Source organism: Gobius niger (assembly GCF_951799975.1).
Source record: "Gobius niger genome assembly, chromosome: 21".
NCBI classification, from domain to species: Eukaryota; Metazoa; Chordata; class Actinopteri; order Gobiiformes; family Gobiidae; genus Gobius; species Gobius niger.
The window spans coordinates 24,225,572-24,251,286 of record NC_136872.1 but is presented as its reverse complement, the minus strand read 5'-3'; the positions used below and the strand labels follow the sequence as shown (position 1 = coordinate 24,251,286).

At 46.2% G+C, this 25,715-nt stretch overlaps 2 protein-coding genes across 2 annotated transcripts in view; both read right to left on the bottom strand.

The window, feature by feature from the left end:
- Window positions 1-10,744, bottom strand: part of LOC306981047 (uncharacterized protein) — a gene marked incomplete at both ends in the record, with an annotated part of 176,471 nt that extends 165,727 nt beyond the window's left edge. The window contains 2 exons of the mRNA XM_079580595.1: window positions 6,350-6,354; window positions 10,734-10,744. Of these exons, the coding sequence (XP_079436721.1) occupies window positions 6,350-6,354; window positions 10,734-10,744 (16 nt within the window). The remainder of the gene's footprint in view (window positions 1-6,349; window positions 6,355-10,733) is intronic.
- Window positions 10,745-13,941: 3,197 nt separating this feature from the next.
- LOC306981155 (uncharacterized protein) lies at window positions 13,942-24,721 on the bottom strand. Its single transcript, XM_079580709.1, has 2 exons — window positions 23,825-24,721; window positions 13,942-14,276 (listed from the first exon to the last, which is right to left on the bottom strand). Exons 1-2 carry the CDS (start codon window positions 24,704-24,706, stop codon window positions 14,229-14,231), a joined length of 930 nt encoding a protein of 309 aa, XP_079436835.1. The 5' UTR covers window positions 24,707-24,721; the 3' UTR covers window positions 13,942-14,228.
- Between the last annotated feature and the right edge of the window lie 994 nt (window positions 24,722-25,715).

The following is a 25,715-nucleotide window of genomic DNA, read 5'->3' as shown; positions in this document are numbered from 1 at the left end:
CATTTTTTTGTCATTTTTTTGTCATTTTTTTGTGACATTTTTGCCACTTTTCATCAATTTTTCGTCACTTTTTTGTCACATTTCCATCATTGTTTTTGTCTCAGTTTTGTTGCTACTTTCTCACCTTTTTCCAGAAGCTTTTGGATTGGGGTAAAGCCAAACTGGAGAAAATGTGCTCGGTTCAGGTGGGAGTTAAGGGGTTAAACAGCCTGAATGTTGAAAGCTTCATGAGGAGCTGCTGGAAAGGTCTGAGAGGAACTGGTTGGTGCTGATGGAGATTAACTGTCGTATCGACCAGTGCAGGGTCTGAAAGAAGCACCGGTGAGTTCAGGTTGTTATTTGAAAGTGCAGGGTTGGACTAAAATAAGCGGCCTGTCTTCTCGCTCAGTGCGGTTTTCATGTGCGGTTATTCGTACCTCGGCCTCTCCGTGAGAAACTGCAGAGCTCAGGTTTCTCACCGTCGCTCATCGAGGCAGTTTCTTCATCAGACTCTGTGTCATGGGGGGTTTTGGGCCTGGGGTGGAGGAGGTGGGCCATGAGGGACAGCAGAGGTTTGTCTAGAGAAGAGAATAAACCAGTGAATGTGACATTATAGCTTTAAAGGTTTAACCTCTTAACTCCCGCCTGAACCGAGAGCATTTTCTCCAGTTCAGCTTTACCCAAATCCTGTAGGCCAGTGTAACACCTCATTTGAAAGCTAAGATCTACAAAAGTAAATTGATCTTTTCACTATTTTTGTTGGGCAGTCATCTCATTTTTGTCAAATTTTCGTGCCTTTTTGTCATTTTTTGTCAAATTTTTCGATTAGTTTTGTCTAATTCTTATCAATTTTTTGTCCATTTTTTGTCATTTTTTTGTTAATTTTTTCTTCATTTTTCGTCCATTTTTTCTTAATTTTCCGTCCATTTTTTCTCACTTATTTGTCAAATTTTTGTCAATTTTTGTCCATTTTTTGTACATTTTTCGTCCATTTTTTCTAAATTTTTCGTCAATTTTTTCTCACTTTTTTGTCACAAATCATTTCATGTTTTATTTCTCACACTTTATTCTCAAACAGTGACTCATTTCTCCAAATACTTCTTTACTCTCACTAAGTAGATATTTGGGCTCATATATCTGCACTTTTCCCCAGGAGAAGGTTTTTATGTCAGTATCAAACTGGCCCAAAACCTGAAAATGTAAAAGAACTAAACGTTTTGTTTCATCGTCTCCACTTTAACCTCTTAACTCCCGCCTGAACTGAGAGATGATCTTTTTCCTCACGTCATCAGATTTTTTTTCCATCATTTTTTTGTTGGGTATTCAACTCATTTTTGTAACTTTTTTGTCACATTTTTTTGTCCATTTTTTGTTTGTTTTTTTTGGCACATTTTAGTCATTTTTTTGTCCATTTTTGTCACATTTAAAAAAACAATGTCATCAATTTTTTATCAATTTTTTTTCATTTTTTGTATTTTTTTTGTCCATTTTTTTTTATTTTTTTATCACATTTTTGAATTTTTTTTGTCACATTTTGTTCATTTTTTTGTCCATTTTTGTCACATTTTAAAAAACAATGTCATCAATTTTTATCAAATTTTTTCATCAATTTTTCGTCACTTTTTGGTCATTTATTGTTACATTTTGGTCATTTTTTGTATTTTTTTGTCACATTTTTATCACATTTTTGTAAAAATTTTTGTCACATTTTGGTCATTTTTTTGTCAATTTTCGTCACATTTAAAAAAAACAATATCATCAATTTTTCATCAAATTTTTTCATTAATTTTTTTATCAAATTTTTGTCATTTTTTGTTACATTTTGGTCATTTTTTTGTCAATTTTTGTCACATTTAAAAAAAAAATGTCATCAATTTTTTATCAAAATTTTGTCATTTTTTTGTGACATTTTGGTCATTTTTTTTGTCCATTTTTTGTAATTTTTTTATCACATTTTTGAATTTTTTTTGTCACATTTAAAAAACAATGTCATCAATTTTTCAGCAAATTTTTTCATCAATTTTTCTGCACTTTTTTGTCACATTTCCATCATTGTTTTCGTCTTAGTTTTGTTGCTATTTTCTCACCTTTTTTCCAGAAGCTTTTGGATTGGGGTAAAGCCAAACTGGAGAAAATGTGCTCGGTTCAGGCGGGAGTTAAGGGGTTAAACAGAAAAGACAGATTTATTAAAAGTCTAGAGATAAAAGAAAATAAAAGTGTTGTCCTGCGTTGGCCGGGAATCGAACCCGGGTCAACTGCTTGGAAGGCAGCTATGCTAACCACTATACCACCAACGCAACGATAACGTAAGCACGTCACGTCAGCGTTTTCAAACCACGCGGGTGTGAACGTGACGCGAAGAACAAACGGCTGAAACGGCGGATTAAAACAGAAACATTCAACACAAACGTCAGTGTTCACACGTGCTCACGCGCTCACGGAGATTCACGTCGTTTACTCACCGGAAAACGCCGCGGTTTGTCGTTTTTGCCGAGGTTCCTTTGTGTTTGGTGCCCTCTGGTGGTCACGTGACGCCACAGGAGCGCGCGGCGGATAAACAAATACAGTCTGAGCACAAAACTGGACACGATGAAGCAGATCTGGGTTTTCTGCGGGAAATTTAAGGCCTTGAAAGTTTTAAAAGAGCGTTTAAATAAGAGAGAAGAGAAAAAAGCATAAAATTAAATGAAATTATGGTAAATACATGAATTCTTCTTTGTGTTTTCTGAAGGGCTAAGCACACTCATTATAATTATACTGTTGTTGTATATGTATATAAACTTATGTAGCTGTAAACAAAATGGTGCTGGATGTACTTATCATTGTGCTGCTGCTGAGAAGGTGACTGGCTGTGAGCTCCATCTCTCCAGGACCTGTTCACCTCCAGGACCCGGATCACAGCTGACCCTTCTCACCCTGGACACGGACTATTCACCCCCCTCCCCTCAGGCAGGAGGACACGGTCCACACAGACCCATAGATCCGCCACAAGAACAGGGTTTTTCCCACAGCCGCCAGACTTATGAACGATAAAGACCGAATAACTCAGGACAGATCTGCTCTATTGCACAATGTGGTCTGTCCAAGCTGAGATCCACTATCACTGTATCACTTTATATCACTTTATATCACTTTATATCACTTTATATCACTTTATATCACTTTATATCACTTTGTATCACTTTATATCACTTTATATCACTTTATATCACTTTATGCACCTACACAATGTTAAATGTTGCACGTCTCACTGAGGAAATAATCCCAGTTTGAAGCCGTTTGCTTCTGCCGACTCCTTTCGGGCGTCACCTGTTATTTGTTTTTGTCAGGTCATCAGCTGCTCAAATAACCTCTTAACTCCCGCCTGAACCGAGAGGATCTTTATCCTCACGTCATCACATTTTTTTTTTCATCATCTTTTTGTTGGGTATTCAACTCATTTTTCTTTTTTATCACATTTTTGTATTTTTTTTGGTCACATTTTTCTCATTTTTTTGGTCATTTTTTCGTCAATTTTTAATCATTTTTTTGTCACATTTTTGTCATTTTTTGTCACATTTTTCTAATTTTTTTGTCACATTTTTCTCATTTTTTGGGTCATTTTTTCATCCATTTTTTATCAATTTTTTGTCAACTTTATGTCACATTTTTGTATTTTTTTGTCAAATTTATATAAATTTTTTGTCATTTTTTTGGTCAATTTTTTATCAATTGTTTGTCATTTTTTGTCATATTTTTGTATTTTTTTTGTCAAATTTATATACATTTTTTGTCATTTGTTTTCAATTTTTTATCACATTTTTAATTTATTTTTTGTCACATTTTTCTCATTTTTTGGGTGATTTTTTCGTCAATTTTTAATCACATTTTTGTCATTTTTTTGTCACATTTTGTCATATTTTTGTCATTTTTTTCGTAATTTTTTTGTATTTTTTTCGTCAATTTTTTTATCAATTTTATGTCACTTTTTTGTCACATTTCCATCATTGTTTTCGTCTCAGTTGCTATTTTCACACCTTTTTTTCAGAAGCTTTTGGATTGGGGTAGTGCAGGCTTTGACTCGGGTTTCTGTTTGTGTGAGCGGCGGTTCTCCCGTTCCTCCGGCAGGGGGGGCCAGAGCGCCGCGCGTGTCCCTCCTCGTCTCGCTCCGTTTCGCCTCGCAGCGGCTCGTGCCAGGATAATGAGTCTCGTGGGAGGCGCGAGACCGCGACACTGCGATAATTAACACCATCAGGCGAACATTAAACGGCTGTTAAGAGGCTCCCGGTGTGACGAGGCGGGAGAGGAGGAGGAGGAGGAGGAGGAGGAGGAGGAGGAGGGGGAGGGGGGAGGAAGCGCAGAGTCTGTCACATCATTCTTCAGATAAAAGGGCAACGGAGCAACGTCTGGCCCCGGGGCGGAATCCGGCCCTGCAGCAGCGGTTCTACGGCCCATGAGAGCGAACCGTATAAATAAAGTCCTGCAGAAGGTTTAACCAGAGGAGGGAAAAGGAGGATTTATTTACATGTTTATACCAAAAACATGTGTCCTTTACGTGACACAGAGACAATACAAATACTACTACATATACTCTGTAATAATCCAAGTACCGCAGGATTACGGGACGGCCCAGAGCTTTGTCAGAGGGTCAAGGCCCGACTACAGGAACAGTTCTTCATCTTAAAATCTCTCACAGTAAAGCTGACATATAGGGGAGACCGGGGCTGTTTGTCTGCAAAAAGTGCCCTCCTAAAAACAAGGGAAAACATCTTAAAATAAGACGTTTTGTTTTGTTTCAAGGAAAAAATTCTGCCAATGGGGTCAGCGTTTTTTTCTTGCTAAGAATTCTTATTTCCAGAATATATTTCTTGTCATAAAACAAGAAAGAAACACTAAATTTAAGCAAATAAATAACTAGAATTAAGCAAAATGTCCTCAGTAAATGGAATCATTTAAGGAAAACATTCTTATTTAGTGAAAAATTGTGGGATATTTTACTTAAATGTTGCTTGATTTAAGCAAAATGTTCTAAATGACACACATTTTTGAGCAAAATGTTCTTAATAAATACCGTCTCCATGATGTGGAGCCAGATGGCTGGATTCACCTATTGTACATGTTTTTAGTGGCAGACATGGGGAGAACATGCTCCACACAGAAAGGCCCCGTCCTGGTGGGAATCGAACCCGGGACCTTCGAGCTGTGAAGCTGAGGCTCTAACCGCTGTGCCACCGAGCCGCCCACTTTAAAGAATGGAATGTATTTTCTCTCTGTGAGAATCAGTTCTTACATTAAGAGTTGTTTAGATCTTTTTCTTTGTCTAAAGTTTTTCTTTCTTGTTACAAGAAAAATGAACATGTTTTTTTAGCAAATTTATCTGAACAAGAAATGGCTAGATTTTATTATTTCCTAAAACATTTTTTTTTTCTCATTAAAACTTTGCTACACAAAACATTATTACTTTTTAGGGAAAAAAGAACTAATTTCTTAAAGTAAGACATTTTTACTTGCTTAGAATCCACTTTTTGCAGTGTTTACTCTCACGTTTTCTGCTCCTCAACAGAAAAGAGCCAGACCTGCTTTAAATGAAAGCTTTAACCCTTGACTTAAAGAAAACCTCGCTCTCTTTCTTCAATCATAATGGGAGAAATAGTTTTTAACCGAACACCAGGCCCGCCTTAATGTACCCGCAGGGCCTGGGGCTTAAACAGAATTGTAGCCCCCCACTCCCCTCAGCGCAAACCCTAACGCTAACCTGTAACCCTAACCCTAAATCCTATAAACCCCTCACTCTGCTACTCCTACAGGCTTCCCTCTGGGCCAGGTGGGCGGGGCTTCTCCAGGTGCTCACATAGGAGCTCAATCATCACATACGGTCAGTCGGGCCGCAAAGTGAAGTCACTGACATGAAAATCAACAAATCACCTTTTTTTTCTCCTTAATTCTGATAGGCCCTTCACTATGGGCCTACGCTCCGGCCCCCGGGCTCCGGCCCCCGGGCTCCGGCCCCCGGGCTCCGGCCCCCGGGCTCCGGCCCCCGGGCTCCGGCCCCCGGGCTCCGGCCCCCGGGCTCCGGCCCCCGGGCTCCGGCCCCTGGGCTCCGGCAGAAGCTGAGAGACCGGGGTCAGGTGATCATCAGTGCAGGTCACACAGTTTCCCTGAGGTTCAGGAGGACGTGTTCACTGTTTGACTCAGACAGACCTGTGTCATGGACTGACTCCTCCTGAGGTTAAGTATATGACGGGTCAGAGAGAGACATTGTTCTTTTATTTAAATAAACCTCCGCCATGACGCCGCCTCTTTTCTCATTTCTTTTGTCTCACTGTTACAACCTGCCCTGGCAGTGGAGTCGGTTGTAACACAGGAACACCAGCTCACGAGGTCCAGTTACTGGAACTGAAGCAAAAAGTTTTACAACCACACCCGCTCTCCCTACGGCCTCTAAAAAAAATCAGAAAAACAAAATAGACACAAAAGAAAAAAAAGTTATCTATCCTCCATGTGATAAATAACCCCGAGTGTCCACTTTACCAACAGTGTCAGCTTTAAACAAGCGGCTTTAGCATGTTAGCATGTTAGCATGTTAGCTCTAAAGCTCAAACCAAAGCTAACGTCTGTGTTTCAGATCAGACTCTTTTGTTTAAGGCTCTAACTAAAGGAAAACTCTCAGACCCTAAAGTTTGTGTCTGTCCTCAGGTCTTAAATGAGGAAATGATTATTGGAAGAGAAGAAGAAACCAGTACATATATTATACATCAGCACCAGCAGACAGCGCCCTCTAGTGAGGCTGTTAGAGCAACGTGACAAAGAGCCCCGGCCTCCCCGACTATTACACTCACTTTGGGTAAAAACCTCAATATGACATTAGAAAAACAGGGGGAAAAACAGCAATAAGAACTGACTGAAAGTTACTTTAGTCGGTCTTAGCTTTCAAATGAGGCCTATTGGTGTGAACCTTTTAGATTTGGGTAAAGCTGAGTTGGAGAAAATGCACATGTTACGGCTGGTGTCCAGATAAACCCTGTGTGAGCTGAACCGGAGGCTGAGACACTGGCGGGAGTCAAACCCGAGACCGAGCCGTCGTGCTCAGAGACACAGCCTCCTCTTCTTCCTCGCTCCCTCCTCCTCCTCCTCCTCCTCCTCCTCCTCCTCCTCCTCCCCCTCCTCTCTCCCTCTTCTCTCCTCTCGGCGGTGATGATGATGTTTTCCTTTATGCTCGGGGGCCCCGCCTCCTCCTCGGCCCATTGTTATCTGTTACCAGGCAACAGTGCGCTCCGTCGCCAGGGGAAACGCAGCATCCTCATCCTCTCTCTCTCTCTCTCTCTATTGTATCCTGCTCCGCCGCCGCCGCCGCCGCCGCCGCTGCTGCACATGGATAATAAATGACGCCACCATTTTACACTTACGGCCCGTTATGGAAGCGGCGCTCGCAGCCACACTCGACTCTCCACGGAGGAGGAGGAGGAGGACGAAGATGAAGACAGAGATGAAGACAGAGACGCTGCTCCAGAGGTCAAGGCCAAGTCAAGCATCGAAAGCAGGAACCGAAAAGAAATATGAATCTTTATGTTCAAGTTTGGATGCTGTTGGTCGTCAAAATGTGAAAAAAAGAGAAGTTTAAAATAAAAATATATATAAAAAACAGGTAAAAATGTGGGGAAATAAGTGAGAATATTTGGGGGAAAATGGGAGGAAAAAATGGGGAAAAAAGATTGAACATTTTGGGGTAAATACGAAAAAAAACACATGACAAAATGAGAAAAACGTGGAAAGAGTTTTTTTTCTGCCCTTTTGTCGTTAAAGTGATGGTGAAGGTGCCACAGCAACAACGCGAGGAAAAAGATCAGTTTTGTGGGTCTTAGCTTTCAAATGTAAGAGGTTAAACGTGTGATCAGGACAGTTCACTGCACAAAACAAAGCATGAATTACATTTGAGTTTGAGCCAAGCTTTACTTGGGCATTTACTCCAAATTATTAACCTCTTAACTCCCGCCTGAACCGAGAGCATCTTTTTCCTACCGTCCTCAGATTTTTTTTTCATCATTTTTAATTGACTGCGGAATTCTTCCGCAGTCAATTATTGGTTTTCATGTTCTTTATTATTATTCCTCTTCCATCTTTTTCCCGATTTTCTCCAGCTTTCAGCACCTTCATGCTTTGTGCAATTTATGCAAGTTATGCATCAAAACGTTCCGCATGTTGAGGAGAAGGTGCTGTTACTTTTGGGACTTCTACAACTTACGGTTTTTCCGCAATCGGCCAAAATGTCGGAGATTTTTCCCATTGACTTATAATGGGGCTGCCGCAAATCCATGCTTTTCTGCACTTTTTTCTGCATTTTCTGCAATTTCTGCACTTTGTGCATGTTCAGCTTCTGCAACTTGTGGGTTTTGAGAAAAAATTGGGCTTCTGCAGTTTTCCAGTTTTTTTATACGAGAGTTTGAAATTTTTGCATTGGTGTGTATGTGCGAATCCAGCCAATGGGGAGACTCCAGGACTTTCAGCCATTTGTGCTTCTGCCAATCAAGCGCTGAGGCCATTTCAACAGTTTGACCAGTTTATGGAATATAAAAGTTTATGCAATATTAATAATTTATGCAAATTAACCACTTTATGAGATTTAACCAGTTTATGCAACTTAAGAGTTTATGCCATTTAGGATTTATGAATTTTAAAGAGTTTATGCAATTTACATAATTTATGCAAATTATCCCATTCATGCATTTTACCACTTTATGCATTTTACCAGTTTATGCAAATTAGATTATGCAAATTAAGCAATTTATGGAATTTGAAGAGTTTATGCAATTTCTGCATTCGCTTCCCGCAATTCCGCAGTCAATCGCAATGGCGCAGCCATTGCATTTCTAGTTTTGTTTGGTATTCGACTCATTTTTGCAACTCGTCATTTTTTGGTCAATTTTTGGTCAATTTTTTATCACATTTTTGTAATTTTTTGTAATTTTTTATGTCAAATTTTTGTCATTTTTTTTCGTCACATTTTTATCACATTTTTTGTCATTTTTTGGTCAATTTTTTTTATCACATTTTTTGTAATTTTTGTGGTCATTTTTTTTTGTAATCTGTCAATTTTTTGTAATTTTTTCGTCAATTTTTGATCCAATTTTTGTAATTTTTTGTCAATTTTTTGTCAATTTTTTGTCGTTTTTTTCGTCCAATTTTTATCACATTTTTGTCACATTTCTTGTCATTTTTTTTGTCATTTTTTAATCAAATTTGTGTCATTTTTTTGTCATTTTTTGTCACATTTTTGTCAAACTTTTATCATTTTTTTGTCCATTTTTTGTCAATTTCTTGTGACATTTTTGTGACATTTTTGCCACTTTTTCATCAATTTTTCGTCACTTTTTTGTCACATTTCCATCATTGTTTTCGTCTCAGTTTTGTTGCTCTTTCCACAAGCTTTTGGATTGGGGTAAAGCCAAACTGGAGAAAATGCTCTCGGTTCAGGCGGGAGTTAAGGGGTTAAACTCTTTCTGACTCGACTCTTTATTTCAGACTCATTTCTTTACCAAAGGGGTGATAAAACTGTCCCATTGGCAGTTTTACTTCCTCATTTCGATTGAGATTGACCCGAGAACCATCTGTAAATAAACAAATAAACAAAGAACAAAGTAAATGTGTGCATTTCTCACCCAAACAGCCGTGAAGATGTTTTACTGCAGTTTTTAATGATAATAATAATAATAATTCAGTGATGCGGGACATTTAGGTAGTTTTTCCAGAACGAGTCCGTAATAAAAAAAGTGAAATCAAACGAGAACAAACGGAGAGAACGTGGTTTCGCTTACAGTCTGACGGTCGTAAGAAAGATCCAAAAATAAAAATAAATAATGCTTCTTCTCGTCTGTGGATGAAAGCGTTGGGAATGTTCCGTGGGTCCGACAGCACGGTGGACTTTCCGCTCGTCTGCTTCTGAACTCCGGACCAAAAACCACGTGAGGAGATCCAGGACCAGTGTGGGAGGGGCTGAAGGAGATCTGCCCACACTCGTCAGGAGAACTCACTTTTTTATGACTTAAGTATGAAAGAAACGTGCCTCTCGCTGCTGGAGTGAAGAACACGTTGACTTAAAGCGTTTCTCGGCTGTGTCCAGATGTCCCGGGAAACAAAGCCTTGTGTAAAGAGGTGCTGGTCGGGTCGGGTCGGTCATAGATCCTCTGGCCCTCAAGATGATTTTGAGAAACATTATCACACAAATCAGAGAGAACTTTTCACATTATTTGAGTTAAATGTGAGAAAGAAAGGTAGAAATACTGTCAAAGCACCCAGTGAGGTCAGATATGATGGACTTCCCTGAGCACTGGAGAAAGAATAATCGCTTTAAGGAAGAAATGACTTAAATCCACTTGAATGAACAGATTAAATCTAAGGTTTGAGTAGATTTGGTCTGGTCTTAGACGAGATAAAACCCTCTAGTCGTTATTCTCTCACTACAGGTAATGTTCTGTCATTTCAAGTGGAAAACAATGATTTGTCTGATTTCAAGTGGGTTTTATTCTTGTTTGTATTTGTATCTTAGTTCAAACCGACTCAAATTCAACATAGAAGAACTTTAATTCAGTCATTTTTCCAGTGTTGTGTTTACTTTGGGCCCTCGGTCTGTTTACTATAAAGAAAATCGTCCCTCTGTTTGGAAAACTTACCTCCCCCTGGTCTAGTGTTTTTTCAAATCAGATTTAGATCAAGAAAAGGCTGATGTGGGAATAATAACACATTAAGCTCTTTAACCTGTGGAGCCTTTAGAGCCTCACGCTTTGGCCATTTTCCTGTTTCATGGAATTATATACTTATATATTTGTGTCTTATTTTCGTCTCTGGTAACACTTAAGTTAACACTACCCTTGATACATCTAAGTGTAGTAAAACAAGTTCTGTAAGATCTGTAATAACTTGTAATAAAAATGAATTTCCCCACGGGGACAATAAATGTTTTCTACTACTTCTACTTGTATTTGTAGTTTGTAGGTACATCCTGTTATAAAACATAACCTTAAGCTGTACCAAAGAGATGTTTTGGATTCAGACTTTCAACACTATGGACTGATGATGATTTTAGTTTAAAATGTTTTCTTGGTTAAACATGCGTGTTCTGTGTGATGATTGGTTCACACGTGCACCTGATAAACACCAAGTCTGAGCGGCCGCCCTGATGGTAAACGCTCTAACGCGTTATGTTGTAACCAAATAAATAAATAAATATGTGAGTGTTTCTGTCTGGATATATGAACTTCTGTTGTGCTCCCCTTTACATTTTTTTTTAAAAAGTGTCATTTTTTGGGCTTTAGCATCGGAACAAATCCTGGATCCAAACCTTAAGCCCAAACCCTGAGGGTCTCGTGTCCGATTACATTATGTTCCTACAAAAACAAGTTATTCCATCGTGTGTCTAACCCACAGGTACAGGTTATTACACATCGTTACAGAGCTCATTACATTGTGCTAAATTAAAGGGGGGTATTATGCAAAATGGACTTTTTCAAGCTTTACATCATGTTATTTTGTCATTCCCTCATTAAAAACATGCCTGAAGTGTTGCCTTGGCACATTCACGTATTTTTGAGTAATCTGTAAAAACTGATGGCGGCCATTTTAGGGATAGGTTTGCCTCAGTCCTCCTAGGAACGCCCCCACCTCCTGGAGACGCCTCCGAGCCGAGTAACCAACCACTGCTCCTCAGCAGAACCCCCTCCCCACTGATGCCACAGACAGCGTGTGGAGGGGGCGTGTCGGAAAGGCTCAGAGGTTCTTAAAGAGACAGAGGCCTATTTCAAGACATTCACTACAGCCATTTTGAGAGAGACATTTATACAAGGCAGTTATTCTAATTTACTGCATTTACAGACCAACAGAAGGTTTGTCATCATTGTAGTGTTATATAGACTGGTGCTATGTGACTGAAAAAAGCAGAACACCCCCTCTTTAAGTTAATTACAATGTATCAAGGTAAATAAAGTGAGACCTCGTCACTGTTTAAATGAATCTGTGGATTTGGGTGAAATCGTGGCAAAGCTGTGCTGGTGCAGGGCCGTTGTTCACCTTTCTGGGGCCCTAAGCAAAAGTCCACTAAACAGCCTCCACTATGAAGTACCGGTACTATGAAGTACTACTGTAGGTACTGCATCTCAAAAAGCTGATCAAAGAAGAACTTACCCATTTACAGTCAAATCAGTTCCACTGTGCAGTAGTGAAGATAAGGACCTCGATTTGGGCCCTGGCCCTCAGTGTGAGAACCACTAAGCCGCTGTCAGACTGAGGGTTTATAAAATGGTCACTTCCTCTCACCTCTGGGCCCTGTAAAGCTGCTCTGCTTTATGACCACGACACTGGAGGCCGCCATTGCTGTAGTACCTCCATATCGCCACTAGGCCTCCATTGAAAAGCATTGGAGTTTAGACGCCTTAAAAACAACTTTAACGCCTGGTTTACATTTTTTCAACTCCAGACTAGGCTAGATCTTCCTCCTGAGATAACGCTGGGTTAATCACAATATACTGTATGAAACCAGGCTGGTTTTCGTAATATGAATTTTTGAAATCTCGTACTTAATGAGGGTCGGACTGTTAGCATTGGAGCAGCGCGAGCTACACGTCACGCAAGAGCCGAGTCTACAGTGAAGATCCCGCCCCTTATGCCCTTTTTAGGAACATGCTTCATCAGAGTTGGGGAGGAGGAGTCTGTAAATCCGCCATGACTTTCCCCACGACCGCGGTCATTATGGTAAACGGGGCGGAGTGAGCAGAAGACAATATTTTTTAGTCTATGGCCCTGACCCACAGTTTGGGAACCGCTGATTTAAAACTCACTGAAACCTGACGTTATTTGTGTCTTACTGAGAATAAGCCTGAGAGTCATTTAGACCGGGAACATTCAGAGAACTGCAGTTACTGAAAGTAACTCAGCTCGCCCATGAGAGCCGGATGGATTTGTGGCAAAGTGGGCGGAGAAAAGTGTTGGGGAGAACACTTTAACCCCTTAACTCCCACCTGAACCGAGCACATTTTCTCCAGCTTTACCCCAATCCAAAAGCTTCTGGAAAAAAGCTGTGAAAATAGAGACGAAAACCGAGACGAAAACAAGGATGAAAATGTGAAAAAATGGACGAAAAAGTGACAAAAAAGTGACAAAAAGTGATACGAATTTGACAAAAAAAGAAGCTGTGAAAATAGCAACAAAACTGAGACGAAAACAATGATGGAAATGTGAAAAAAGTGAGAAAAAATTGATGAAAAATGGACAATAAATTGACAAAAATGAGAAAAAATTCATGAAGAATTGAGGAAAAAATGGACGAAAAAATGACAAAAAAGTGATTAAAAAATGGACTAAAAGTGATCAGAATTTGACAAAAAAAAAGGTGTGAAAATAGCGACAAAACTGAGACAAAAACAAGGATGAAAATGTGAAAAAGTGAGAAAAATTTCACGAAGAATTGAGAATAAATGGACGAAAAAGTGACAAGAATCTGACAAAAAAATGTGAATAATTTGACGAAAAAGTGACAAAAAAGTCACGAAAATTTGACGAAAATGAGACGACTGCCCAACAAAAAAAGTGATGAAAAAAAATCTGATGACGTGAGGAAAAAGATCATTTTAGTTTTGTAGATCTTAGCTTTCAAATGAGGCGCTACACTGGCCTACAGGACTTGGGTAAAGCTGAACTGGAGGAAATGCTCTCGGTTCAGGCGGGAGTTAAGAGGATAAAGCTGTGCTCCGTTACTGAATACCTGGACATGTATTTTGGCCAATCACAGTACTATATTCTGAATACTTTCACTTAAACACTGACACTTTATCCTTAGAGACCAGCTGAGCACTACAGAGGCCACTATAATCCGGCACAATCGAGTAACTGAGGCGTTTGGAGCGAGCGGGACATTCGGACACAGCCAGTATCTCCAGAACGAGGTGAAAGCTGCTCAGCCCTGTCCATGCGAGCGGTCAGATTCTCCAAAGCGTAAATCCCACAGTGTCGGAGTTCAGAAGCAGAATCCCCACACGGTCCCTTCGGTCCAGGAGGTAGACAGGAGACTAACAGTGATATGGTGAAGTGGTCGTCCCTTTCTGATGAGGTCACGTCCCGGTCCCTCAGTGACACTTCCTGGTTTGTACAGATCCGAGTCGGGAGTCTTTTTGAGTTTTTTTGAGTCCTCTCCCGCGGCGGCGAGGGCGGCTTCGGCGGCGGTGTCGCACAGAGCGAGTCCCGTCGTCAGTCCGTCGTGTCTCTGCAGGTTTTTGCTCCCAGGGTTAGAAAAACCAGCGGAACGCCTCACCGGCCGGGACAGACGGGGGGCGCTGTGGAGCAGAGCAGGGAACAGGTCATTTATGTTTTAAGCTCTTACCACCCGCCAAAACCAAGTGCAGTCTCTCCCCTTTGCCGTTGTCATCACTTTTGATTTCCTTTATGTGTTTTTGTCACTTTTTAATGGCACTTTTGACACTTTTTTGATGCATTATTGTCACATTTTTTGCTGAAGTTTCCCCCGTGTTTTAGCCCTGGTCTAGTCCTGTTTTAGTGCCGGTTTCCCCCGTGTTTTAGCCCCGGTTTCCCCCGTGTTTTAGCCCCGGTTTCCCCCTTGTTTTAGCCCTGGTTTAGTCCTGCTTTAGCCCCGGTTTCCCCCGTGTTTTAGCCCTGGTTTCCCCCGTGTTTTAGCCCTGGTTTCCCCCGTGTTTTAGTCCCGGTTTCCCCCGTGTTTTAGTCCCGGTTTCCCCCGTGTTTTAGTCCCGGTTTCCCCCGTGTTTTAGCCCGGGTTTAGGCCTGGTTTAGGCCTCCTTTAGCCCTAGTTTAGCCCTCCTTTAGCCCTGGTTTAGGCCTGGTTTAGGCCTCCTTTAGCCCTGGTTTAGCCCTCCTTTAGCCCTCGGTTTCCCCTGTGTTTTAGTCCCGGTGTCCCCCGTGTTTTAGCCCTGGTTTAGTCCTGCTTTAGCCCCGGTTTCCCCCGTGTTTTAGCCCTGGTTTCCCCCGTGTTTTAGCCCTGGTTTCCCCCGTGTTTTAGTCCCGGTTTCCCCCGTGTTTTAGTCCCGGTTTCCCCCGTGTTTTAGTCCCGGTTTCCCCCGTGTTTTAGCCCGGGTTTAGGCCTGGTTTAGGCCTCCTTTAGCCCTAGTTTAGCCCTCCTTTAGCCCTGGTTTAGGCCTGGTTTAGGCCTCCTTTAGCCCTGGTTTAGCCCTCCTTTAGCCCTCGGTTTCCCCTGTGTTTTAGTCCCGGTGTCCCCCGTGTTTTAGCCCTGGTTTAGTCCTGCTTTAGCCCCGGTTTCCCACGTGTTTTAGCCCCGGTTTCCCCCGTGTTTTAGTCCCGGTTTCCCCGGTGTTTTAGCCCCGGTTTCCCCCGTGTTTTAGCCCCGGTTTCCCCCGTGTTTTAGCCCCGGTTTCCCCCGTGTTTTAGTCCCGGTTTCCCCCGTGTTTTAGCCCCGGTGTCCCCTGTGTTTTAGCCCCGGTTTCCCCCGTGTTTTAGCCCTGGTTTAGTCCTGCTTTAGCCCCGGTTTCCCCTGTGTTTTAGTCCCGGTTTCCCCCGTGTTTTAGCCCTGGTTTAGTCCTGCTTTAGCCCTGGTTTCCCCTGTGTTTTAGCCCTGGTTTAGTCCTGCTTTAGCCCTGGTTTCCCCTGTGTTTTAGCCCTGGTTTAGTCCTGCTTTAGCCCTGGTTTCCCACGTGTTTTAGCCCTGGTTTAGTCCTGCTTTAGCCCCGGTTTCCCCTGTGTTTTAGCCCTGGTTTAGTCCTGCTTTAGCCCTGGTTTCCCACGTGTTTTAGCCCTGGTTTAGTCCTGCTTTAGCCCTGGTTTCCCACGTGTTTTAGCCCTGGTTTAGTCCTGCTTTAGCCCCGGTTTCCCCCGTGTTTTAGCCCTGGTTTAGTCCTGCTTTAGCCCCGGTGTCCCCCGTGTTTTAGCCCTGGTTTAGTCCTGCTTTAGCCCTGGTTTCCCCCGTGTTTTAGCCCTGGTTTAGTCCTGTTTTAGCCCCTGTTTTAGTCCTGTTTTAGCCCCTGTTTCCCCTGTGTTTTAGCCCTGGTTTAGTCCTGCTTTAGCCCCGGTTTCTCCCGTATTTTAGCCCTGGTTTAGTCCTGTTTTAGCCCCTGTTTCCCCCTTATTTTAGACCTAGTTTAGTCCTGCTTTAGCCCCAGTGTCCCCCGTATTTTAGCCCTGGTTTAGTCCTGTTTTAGCCCCGGTTTCCCCCGTGTTTTAGCCCTGGTTTAGCTGCCTTCTGTGGGGTCATTGAATCAATCAGAGGTGCCAAAGCTAATACTAGAGGAAAGAAGCAGCTACAAGACGAACTATGAAGGTAAGCAACATGCTAATACTATGCTAACATCAGCGGCTAAATATTAAAATCCCCTTTAGAACAGCCGTATGATGTGAAATATTAAATCCTATGACCTGCGTGTTAATAGTGAGGACTGTCCACTCTGTGTTCACGTCACATCAGACACGGGTCCGAGGTCGGTCCTAAACCTATACCCGGTCAGACCGGTTTGGCCCCGGCCTTTGTGACTGAGCCACTCGGCCGACACGCACCTGCATGTGGAAAAGCAGCTTTTAGGCCCCGTAAAGGAATAAAAGGATATTGTCCAATGTTTTACTTTATGAAATGCTGTTAACGAATAACTGATCGAACATATTTGTCTGATCGTTTTATGTTTATTCATGTTTTACTCTTGGGCCGATAAGTGTTTTATATGATGAGACCGTTTACATTTGTTTTAAAAAAAGCAATGCTCCTCATTCTTTTCTTAATGAAATCGGTGAATAATGATCATGTCCTTCACCCGGACTCCCTGATCCCTAAAGCAGAAATAAACCTGCCGGTGAAGCGCGGTGGATTTTTATTCTCCTGCTCTGACATTCGGAGCTGAAGGCGGAGCCGCTGACGGAAAAACAATGCCGTGTTTGGGAGTTTGAGGTCGACTTCAAACGACGGTGAGGATGAGGCAAGAGGCGGCAACAGATCCACTCACACTGCAGCTGCACACAGAGCCCATACGGACCTGGTTTAGGCCTGGTTTAGTCCTGGTTTAGGCCCGGTTCAGGCCTGGTTCAGTCCTGGTTTAGTCCTGGTTTAGTCCTGGTTTAGTCCTGGTTTAGTCCTCGCTTAGTCCTGCTTTAGCCCTGGTTTAGTCCTGCTTTAGCCCCTCCTTTAGCCCTGGTTTAGTCCTGCTTTAGCCCTTCCTTTAGTCCTGGTTTAGTCCTGCTTTAGCCCTTCCTTTAGTCCTGGTTTAGTCCTGCTTTAGCCCTTCCTTTAGTCCTGGTTTAGTCCTGCTTTAGCCCTTCCTTTAGTCCTGGTTTAGTCCTGCTTTAGCCCTTCCTTTAGTCCTGGTTTAGTCCTGCTTTAGCCCTGGTTTAGTCCTGCTTTAGTCCTGGTTTAGCCCCTCCTTTAGTCCTGCTTTAGCCCCTCCTTTAGCCCCTCCTTTAGTCCTGCTTTAGCCCCTCCTTTAGCCCTGGTTTCCTCTGTGTTTTAGCCCTGGTTTAGTCCTTCTTTAGCCCTGGTTTAGTCCTGCTTTAGTCCTGGTTTAGCCCCTCCTTTAGCCCCTCCTTTAGCCCCTCCTTTAGCCCCGGTTTAGTCCTGCTTTAGCCCCTCCTTTAGCCCCTCCTTTAGCCCCGGTTTAGTCCTGTTTTAGCCCCTCCTTTAGTCCTGCTTTAGCCCCTCCTTTAGCCCCTCCTTTAGTCCTGGTTTAGTCCTGGTTTAGCCCTGCTTTAGCCCCTCCTTTAGTCCTGGTTTAGTCCTGGTTTAGTCCTGCTTTAGCCCTGGTTTAGCCCCTGGTTCAGTCCTGGTTTAGCCCCTGGTTCAGTCCTTCTTTAGCCCTGGTTTCCTCTGTGTTTTAGCCCTGGTTTAGTCCTTCTTTAGCCCTGGTTTAGCCCCTGGTTCAGTCCTTCTTTAGCCCTGGTTTCCTCTGTGTTTTAGCCCTGGTTTAGTCCTTCTTTAGCCCTGGTTTAGCCCCTGGTTCAGTCCTTCTTTAGCCCTGGTTTAGTCCTTCTTTAGCCCTGGTTTCCTCTGTGTTTTAGCCCTGGTTTAGTCCTTCTTTAGCCCTGGTTTAGCCCCTGGTTCAGTCCTTCTTTAGCCCTGGTTTAGTCCTTCTTTAGCCCTGGTTTAGTCCTTCTTTAGCCCTGGTTTAGCCCCTGGTTCAGTCCTTCTTTAGCCCTGGTTTCCTCTGTGTTTTAGCCCTGGTTTAGTCCTTCTTTAGCCCTGGTTTAGCCCCTGGTTTAGTCCTTCTTTAGCCCTGGTTTAGTCCTTCTTTAGCCCTGGTTTAGCCCCTGGTTCAGTCCTGGTTTAGCCCTGGTTTTCCCCGTGTTTTAGCCCTGGTTTAGCCCCCATGTTTTAGCCCCGGTTTAGTCCTTCTTTAGCCCTGGTTTCCTCTGTGTTTTAGCCCTGGTTTATCCCCCGTGTTTTAGTCCTGGTTTAGCCCTGGTTTAGTCCTGCTTTAGCCCCGGTTTCCCCGTGTTTTAGCCCTGGTTTCCTCTGTGTTTTAGTCCTGGTTTAGTCCTGCTTTAGCCCTGGTTTCCCCCATGTTTTATCCCCGGTTTATCCCCCATGTTTTAGTCCTGTTTTAGCCCCTCCTTTAGTCCTGGTTTAGTTCTGGTTTAGTCCTGCTTTAGCCCCTCCTTTAGTCCTGGTTTAGTCCGGGTTTAGTCCTGCTTTAGCCCCTCCTTTAGTCCTGGTTTCCTCTGTGCCCCTCTTTTATCCCCGGTTTATCCCCCGTGTTTTAGCCCTGGTTTAGTCCTCCTTTAGCCCTGGTTTAGTCCTGCTTTAGCCCTGGTTTATCCCCCATGTTTTTGTCCTGCTTTAGCCCCTCCTTTAGCCCCGGTTTATCCCCGTGGTTTATCCCCGGTTTATCCCGTATGTTTTAGTCCTGTTTTAGCCCTTCCTTTAGCCCTGGTTTAGTCCTGCTTTAGCCCCTCCTTTAGCCCTGGTTTAGTCCTGCTTTAGCCCCTCCTTTAGCCCTGGTTTAGTCCTGCTTTAGCCCCTCCTTTAGCCCTGGTTTAGTCCTGCTTTAGCCCTGGTTTCCTCTGTGGTTTAGCCCCTCCTTTATCCCCGGTTTATCCCCCGTGTTTTAGCCCTGCTTTAGCCCCTCCTTTAGCCCCGGTTTATCCCCGTGGTTTATCCCCGGTTTATCCCCCATGTTTTAGTCCTGTTTTAGCCCCTCCTCCGGTTAATCCCCGTGTCCGCTGGACCGGCAGCCCCGCTGGCCCCGCCGGCCCCGCTGGCCCCGGCGGAGACTTATCGCTGATCAATATTTCATCGACAGCCGCGGTCGACCTCCGGGAGCGCCGCCATCCATCTGCGTCGCTAACGGCAACGAGACGCCGGCGCCGACACGAATTAGCGGCTCTAATCGGCCTAAACGGCGAGTAATTGGCGCCGCGGCGATAACTGCCACCGCCGCCCCGAGACGAGGGAGACGGATCGAGGGGAAGGAGGGAGAGATTCATTAAGACACAGACAAGAGCGAGAGCGGGATTCCCACGGATTAGGAACCGAGGGAGTCCTCCGCGGAGCAGGAGCTAAACCGGGTCTACAGAGGGGCTAAAGAGGGGCTGAACCGGGGACTAAAGAGGGGCTGAACCAGGGGCTGAACCAGGGACTAAACCGGGTCTACAGAGGGACTAAAGAGGGGCTAAACCAGGGGCTAAAGAGGGGCTGAACCAGGGGCTAAAGAGGGACTGAACCAGGGGCTAAAGAGGGACTGAACCGGGTCTAAACCTGGGGCTAAAGAGGGGCTAAACCAGGGGCTAAAGAGGGACTGAACCAGGGACTAAAGAGGGGCTGAACCAGGGACTAAACCGGGTCTAAACCTGGGGCTAAAGAGGGGCTAAACCAGGGGCTAAAGAGGGACTGAACCGGGACTAAAGAGGGGCTGAACCGGGTCTACAGAGGGGCTAAAGAGGGGCTGAACCAGGGGCTAAAGTGGGGCTGAACCAGGGACTAAACCGGGTCTAAAGAGGGGCTAAAGAGGGGCTGAACCAGGGGCTAAAGAGGGGCTGAACCAGGGACTAAACCGGGTCTAAAGAGGGGCTAAAGAGGGGCTGAACCAGGGGCTGAACCAGGGACTAAACCGGGTCTACAGAGGGACTAAAGAGGGACTAGAGAGGGACTGAACCAGGGGCTAAACCAGGGACTAAAGAGGGGCTAAAGAGGGGCTGAACCAGGGACTAAAGAGGGGCTGAACCAGGGGCTGAACCGGGTCTAAAGAGGGGCTGAACCAGGGGCTGAACCGGGTCTAAAGAGGGGCTGAACCAGGGACTAAAGAGGGGCTAAAGAGGACCTGAACCAGGGGCTGAACCAGGGACTAAAGAGGGGCTGAACCAAGGACTAAAGAGGGGCTGAACCAAGGACTAAAGAGGGGCTGAACCAGGGGCTAAAGAGGGACTGAACCGGGACTAAACCAGGGGCTAAAGAGGGACTGAACCAAGGACTAAAGAGGGGCTGAACCAAGGACTAAAGAGGGGCTGAACCAAGGACTAAAGAGGGGCTGAACCAGGGACTAAAGTGGGACTGAACCAGGGACTAAACCAGGACTAAAGAGGGACTGAACCAAGGACTAAAGAGGGGCTGAACCAAGGACTAAAGAGGGACTGAACCAGGGGCTAAAGAGGGGCTGAACCGGGACTAAACCAGGGGCTAAAGATGGACTGAACCAGGGGCTAAAGAGGGGCTAAAGATGGACTGAACCAGGGGCTAAAGATGGACTGAACCAGGGGCTAAAGATGGACTGAACCAGGGGCTAAAGAGGGGCTGAACCAGGGGCTAAAGAGGGGCTGAACCGGGACTAAACCAGGGGCTAAAGAGGGGCTAAAGATGGACTGAACCAGGGACTAAAGAGGGGCTGAACCAGGGACTAAACCAGGACTAAAGAGGGACTGAACCAAGGACTAAAGAGGGGCTGAACCAAGGACTAAAGAGGGACTGAACCAGGGGCTAAAGAGGGGCTGAACCAGGGACTAAAGTGGGACTGAACCAGGGACTAAACCAGGACTAAAGAGGGACTGAACCAGGGACTAAAGACGGGCTGAACCAGGGACTAAAGATGGACTGAACCAGGGGCTAAAGAGGGACTGAACCGGGACTAAACCAGGGGCTAAAGAGGGGCTAAAGATGGACTGAACCAGGGGCTAAAGAGGGGCTAAAGATGGACTGAACCAGGGGCTAAAGATGGACTGAACCAGGGGCTAAAGATGGACTGAACCAGGGGCTAAAGAGGGGCTGAACCAGGGGCTAAAGAGGGGCTGAACCGGGACTAAACCAGGGGCTAAAGAGGGGCTAAAGATGGACTGAACCAGGGACTAAAGAGGGGCTGAACCAGGGACTAAACCAGGGGCTAAAGAGGGGCTAAAGATGGACTGAACCAGGGGCTAAAGAGGGGCTAAAGATGGACTGAACCAGGGGCTAAAGAGGGGCTAAACCGGGACTAAAGAGGGGCTGAACCAGGGACTAAAGAGGGGCTGAACCAGGGGCTAAAGAGGGGCTGAACCAGGGACTAAAGAGGGGCTAAAGATGGACTGAACCAGGGGCTAAAGATGGACTGAACCAGGGGCTAAAGAGGGGCTGAACCGGGACTAAAGAGGGGCTAAAGATGGACTGAACCAGGGGCTAAAGAGGGGCTGAACCAGGGGCTAAAGAGGGGCTGAACCAGGGACTAAAGAGGGGCTAAAGATGGACTGAACCAGGGGCTAAAGATGGACTGAACCAGGGGCTAAAGAGGGGCTGAACCAGGGACTAAACCAGGGGTTAAAGAGGGACTGAACCAGGGACTAAAGAGGGGCTAAAGATGGACTAAACCAGGGGCTAAAGAGGGACTGAACCAGGGGCTAAAGAGGGACTGAACCGGGACTAAAGAGGGGCTAAAGATGGACTAAACCAGGGGCTAAAGAGGGACTGAACCAGGGGCTAAAGAGGGACTGAACCAGGGACTAAAGAGGGGCTAAACCAGGGGCTAAAGAGGGACTGAACCAGGGGCTAAAGATGGACTGAACCAGGGGCTAAAGAGGGACTGAACCGGGACTAAACCAGGGGCTAAAGAGGGGCTGAACCAGGGGCTAAAGAGGGGCTGAACCGGGACTAAATCAGGGACTGAACCAGGTGCTGAACCAGGGACTAAAGAGGGACTAAAGAGGGGCTGAACCGGGACTAAACCAGGGGCTTAACCAGGGACTAAAGAGGGACTAGAGAGGGACTAAAGAGGGACTGAACTGGGACTAAAGAGGGACTAAACCAGGACTAAACCAGGGGGGGAATCTGAGAAAATTGGGCGTAAAAAATGGGGGAGAAAGAGGGAAAATATTTTTTGTAGTTTTGTAGAGCTGTTTGTTTCCTTCACTGCTGTGAAAACGAATTTCCCCAAACTACCTAAACCAGGGCTGAAATAGGAAGAAACCAGGAGAGTAAAATGTGCCTCCAGTTTTCCTGCGGTTTCATGTGTGAGTGGTTTATCCTCCCCCCTCCTCCCCCTCCTCCCCCCTCCCTCTGTGGGCCGCGTTTTGTGAATGAGTGTCTGGCTGATCTCCCGCAGCAGCAGGTCTGGCCTCCGCCGTGTTTCCCCCGCGGTGCGCGCTGTGCTCCAGGCAAACGGCCGACTCGCTCGATACTCCCCCCCCCTCTCCCCCCCACCCTCCTCCCCACCCTCCTCACTCCCCCTCCCCCCTCCCTCTCTCTCTCTCTCTCAGTCTCACGCTTCACGGGAGAGGAAGGAAAGTCGTTCTGGCGCGTAAAGCTGTGGTATCGCCGGGTTAGCGCGGATGGATTCACACGCGGCTCCTCCATGATCCCAAAGCCAAAAATTATCAATGACGAAGCTGAACCAGGGGCTAAAGAGCGACTAACGATGGGCTGAACCAGGGGCTAAAGAGGGGCTAAAGAGGGGCTGAACCAGGGGCTAAAGAGGGGCTAAACCGGGGACTAAAGAGGGGCTGAACCAGGGGCTGAACCAGGGGCTAAAGAGGGGCTAAAGAGGGGCTGAACCAGGGGCTAAAGAGGGGCTAAACCGGGGACTAAAGAGGGGCTGAACCAGGGGCTGAACCAGGGGCTAAAGAGGGGCTGAACCAGGGACTAAAGAGCGACTAACGATGGGCTGAACCAGGGGCTAAAGAGGGGCTGAACCAGGGGCTAAAAAGGGGCTAAAGAGGGGCTGAACCAGGGGCTAAAATGGGGCTAAACCGGGGACTAAAGAGGGGCTGAACCAGGGGCTGAACCAGGGGCTAAAGAGGGGCTGAACCAGGGGCTAAAAAGGGGCTAAAGAGGGGCTGAACCAGGGGCTAAAGAGGGGCTGAACCAGGGGCTAAAGAGGGGCTGAACCAGGGGCTAAAAAGGGGCTAAAGAGGGGCTAAACCGGGGACTAAAGAGGGGCTAAACCGGGGACTAAAGAGGGGCTAAACCGGGGACTAAAGAGGGGCTGAACCAGGGACTAAAGAGGGGCTAAAGAGGGGCTGAACCGGGGACTAAAGAGGGGCTAAAGAGGGGCTGAACCAGGGGCTAAAGAGGGGCTAAAGAGGGGCTGAACCGGGGACTAAAGAGGGGCTAAAGAGGGGCTGAACCAGGGGCTAAAGAGGGGCTAAAGAGGGGCTGAACCAGGACTAAAGAGGGGCTAAAGAGGGGCTGAACCAGGGACTAAAGAGGGGCTGAACCAGGGACTAAAGAGGGGCTGAACCAGGGACTAAAGAGGGGCTGAACCAGGGACTAAAGAGGGGCTGAACCAGGGGCTAAAGCGTGTGTGTGTGTCCACAGGGGGCGCTCTGAGTGACTGTGTGTGCGTGTGTGTCCACAGGGGGCGCTCTGAGTGACTGTGTGTGTCCACAGGGGGCGCTCTGAGTGACTGTGTGTGCGTGTGCGTCCACAGGGGGCGCTCTGAGTAGCCGTACGTGTCGCTCTCACCTCCAGCGAGCCGCCGCCGCTGCCCGGCTTCTTCTTCAGCTCCTCGCACTTCCTGAACTTGCAGATCTGATGACCCGTCTTCCTGTTCCGACACGAGGAGCAGACGCCGCAGTTGATGAGCCGCCTGCAGGGGGCGCACACGCCGCACCGCTTCCTCTTCCTCTTGGCCGCCGCGGCCGAGGAGGCCCCGCCCCCCGCCCCGCCCGCCGCCGCCCCCGAGGACCCGGCCCCCGTCGCCCCTGACGACGGCGAGGAGGAGGAGGGGCAGGGCGAGGAGTTCTGCTGACAGTCCGTGAGCGAGCGCTGGCCGCCGCCGCCCGTCATCTGGAACGCGCTCCCGGCGTCGCCCGACCCCATCGCCATGACGATGACCCCGGGAGGGATGCCCAGCGAGCCCAGGAAGCTCCCGCCCATGACCCCGCCCCCGTTGCCCTCCGATAGGCCCATCATGTCCGAGTGGGCGTGTCCCTGCTTGTTCAAACAGTCCGCCCCGTAGTTGGGCAGGAAGTTCCCGTTGCTCGGCGCCATGTGATGATGCGCCTGCGAACCAGGAAGCGCGCTCTTGTCGCCGCGTCCTGATTGGCTGTTTCCTGAAGCGTTCTGGTGCGCGGCCGAGGCCATGTGACCCGGCGGGGCGTGGTGCGGGTTGGGCTTCGGCCGCGTGCCCCAGAACACGGCCGCCGGGTTCATGTTCATGTTGTCGTGGCAACCCCAGGGCCCCGTCGCCATGGCGCCCAGCCGCGGCGGGAAGATGGGCGCGGCGGCGGCGAGGCGCGCGGCGAGTTTGGCCTGAGGGAAGTTGTTCATGTTCATGTTCACGTTGGTTTTGTAGAAGTTGGCGATGGACGAGCGATAGCGGTCCATCTCGGAGTAGTCGAGCATCGGCGCCAGACCGGACATCTGCGAATAAAGTATAAATATATACGATAAATATACTTAAATATAATAAACGAGTAATCGAGCATCGGCGCCAGACCGGACATCTGCCAATACAGTACAAATATACACGATAAATATACTTAAATACAATAAACGAGTAGTCGAGCATCGGCGCCAGACCGGACATCTGCCAATACAGTATAAATATACACGATAAATATACTTAAATATAATAAACGAGTAATCCAGCATTGGCGCCAGACCGGACATCTGCCAATACAGTATAAATATACACGATAAATATACTTAAATATAATAAACGAGTAATCCAGCATCGGCGCCAGACCGGACATCTGCGAATAAAGTATAAATATATATATAGTCAATTATAAATATACTTAAATATAGTCAAATATAAATATACTTAAATATAATAAACAATGAATATATTTAAATATAACAACCGAGTAATGGAGCGTCGGGGCCAGACCGGACATCTGCGAATACAGTATAAATATACTTAAATAAAACGACCGAACAACCGAGTAATCGAGCATCAATGAAATTACATGTGGTGTTCCCCAGGGTTCAATTTTAGGCCCAGTGCTTTTTAACCTGTAAATGCTCCCTGATGATACACAGTTATACATCTCCGTGTCTCCTGATGACACCAGGCCATGACGGGTCCAGGACTGATGTGAACTTTGAGGACAGAGGCGAGAGAGACTCCAAAAGACTCCTCGGGCCAGATCTTGTGCATCAAAACGCAGACGATAGCGTGACATTTTGCCTCAGTAGCAGCAATTTGTGATCTTGCCACTCCAGACTTAGCGCATTTAAGTGGGTGGAGACACACATTTTCCTCCAAACAGATCGACTCTGCCTCCAGGAGAGTGGTTGTGTGGTTGTGTGGGGTGAACATGTGCTTTTGTTTTGCTTCGCGTTCACGCCGAGCGCGGCCGATCCGCGCCACAGCGGACGCTGTAGCTCTTTTTCTCTCGAGACGTGAACA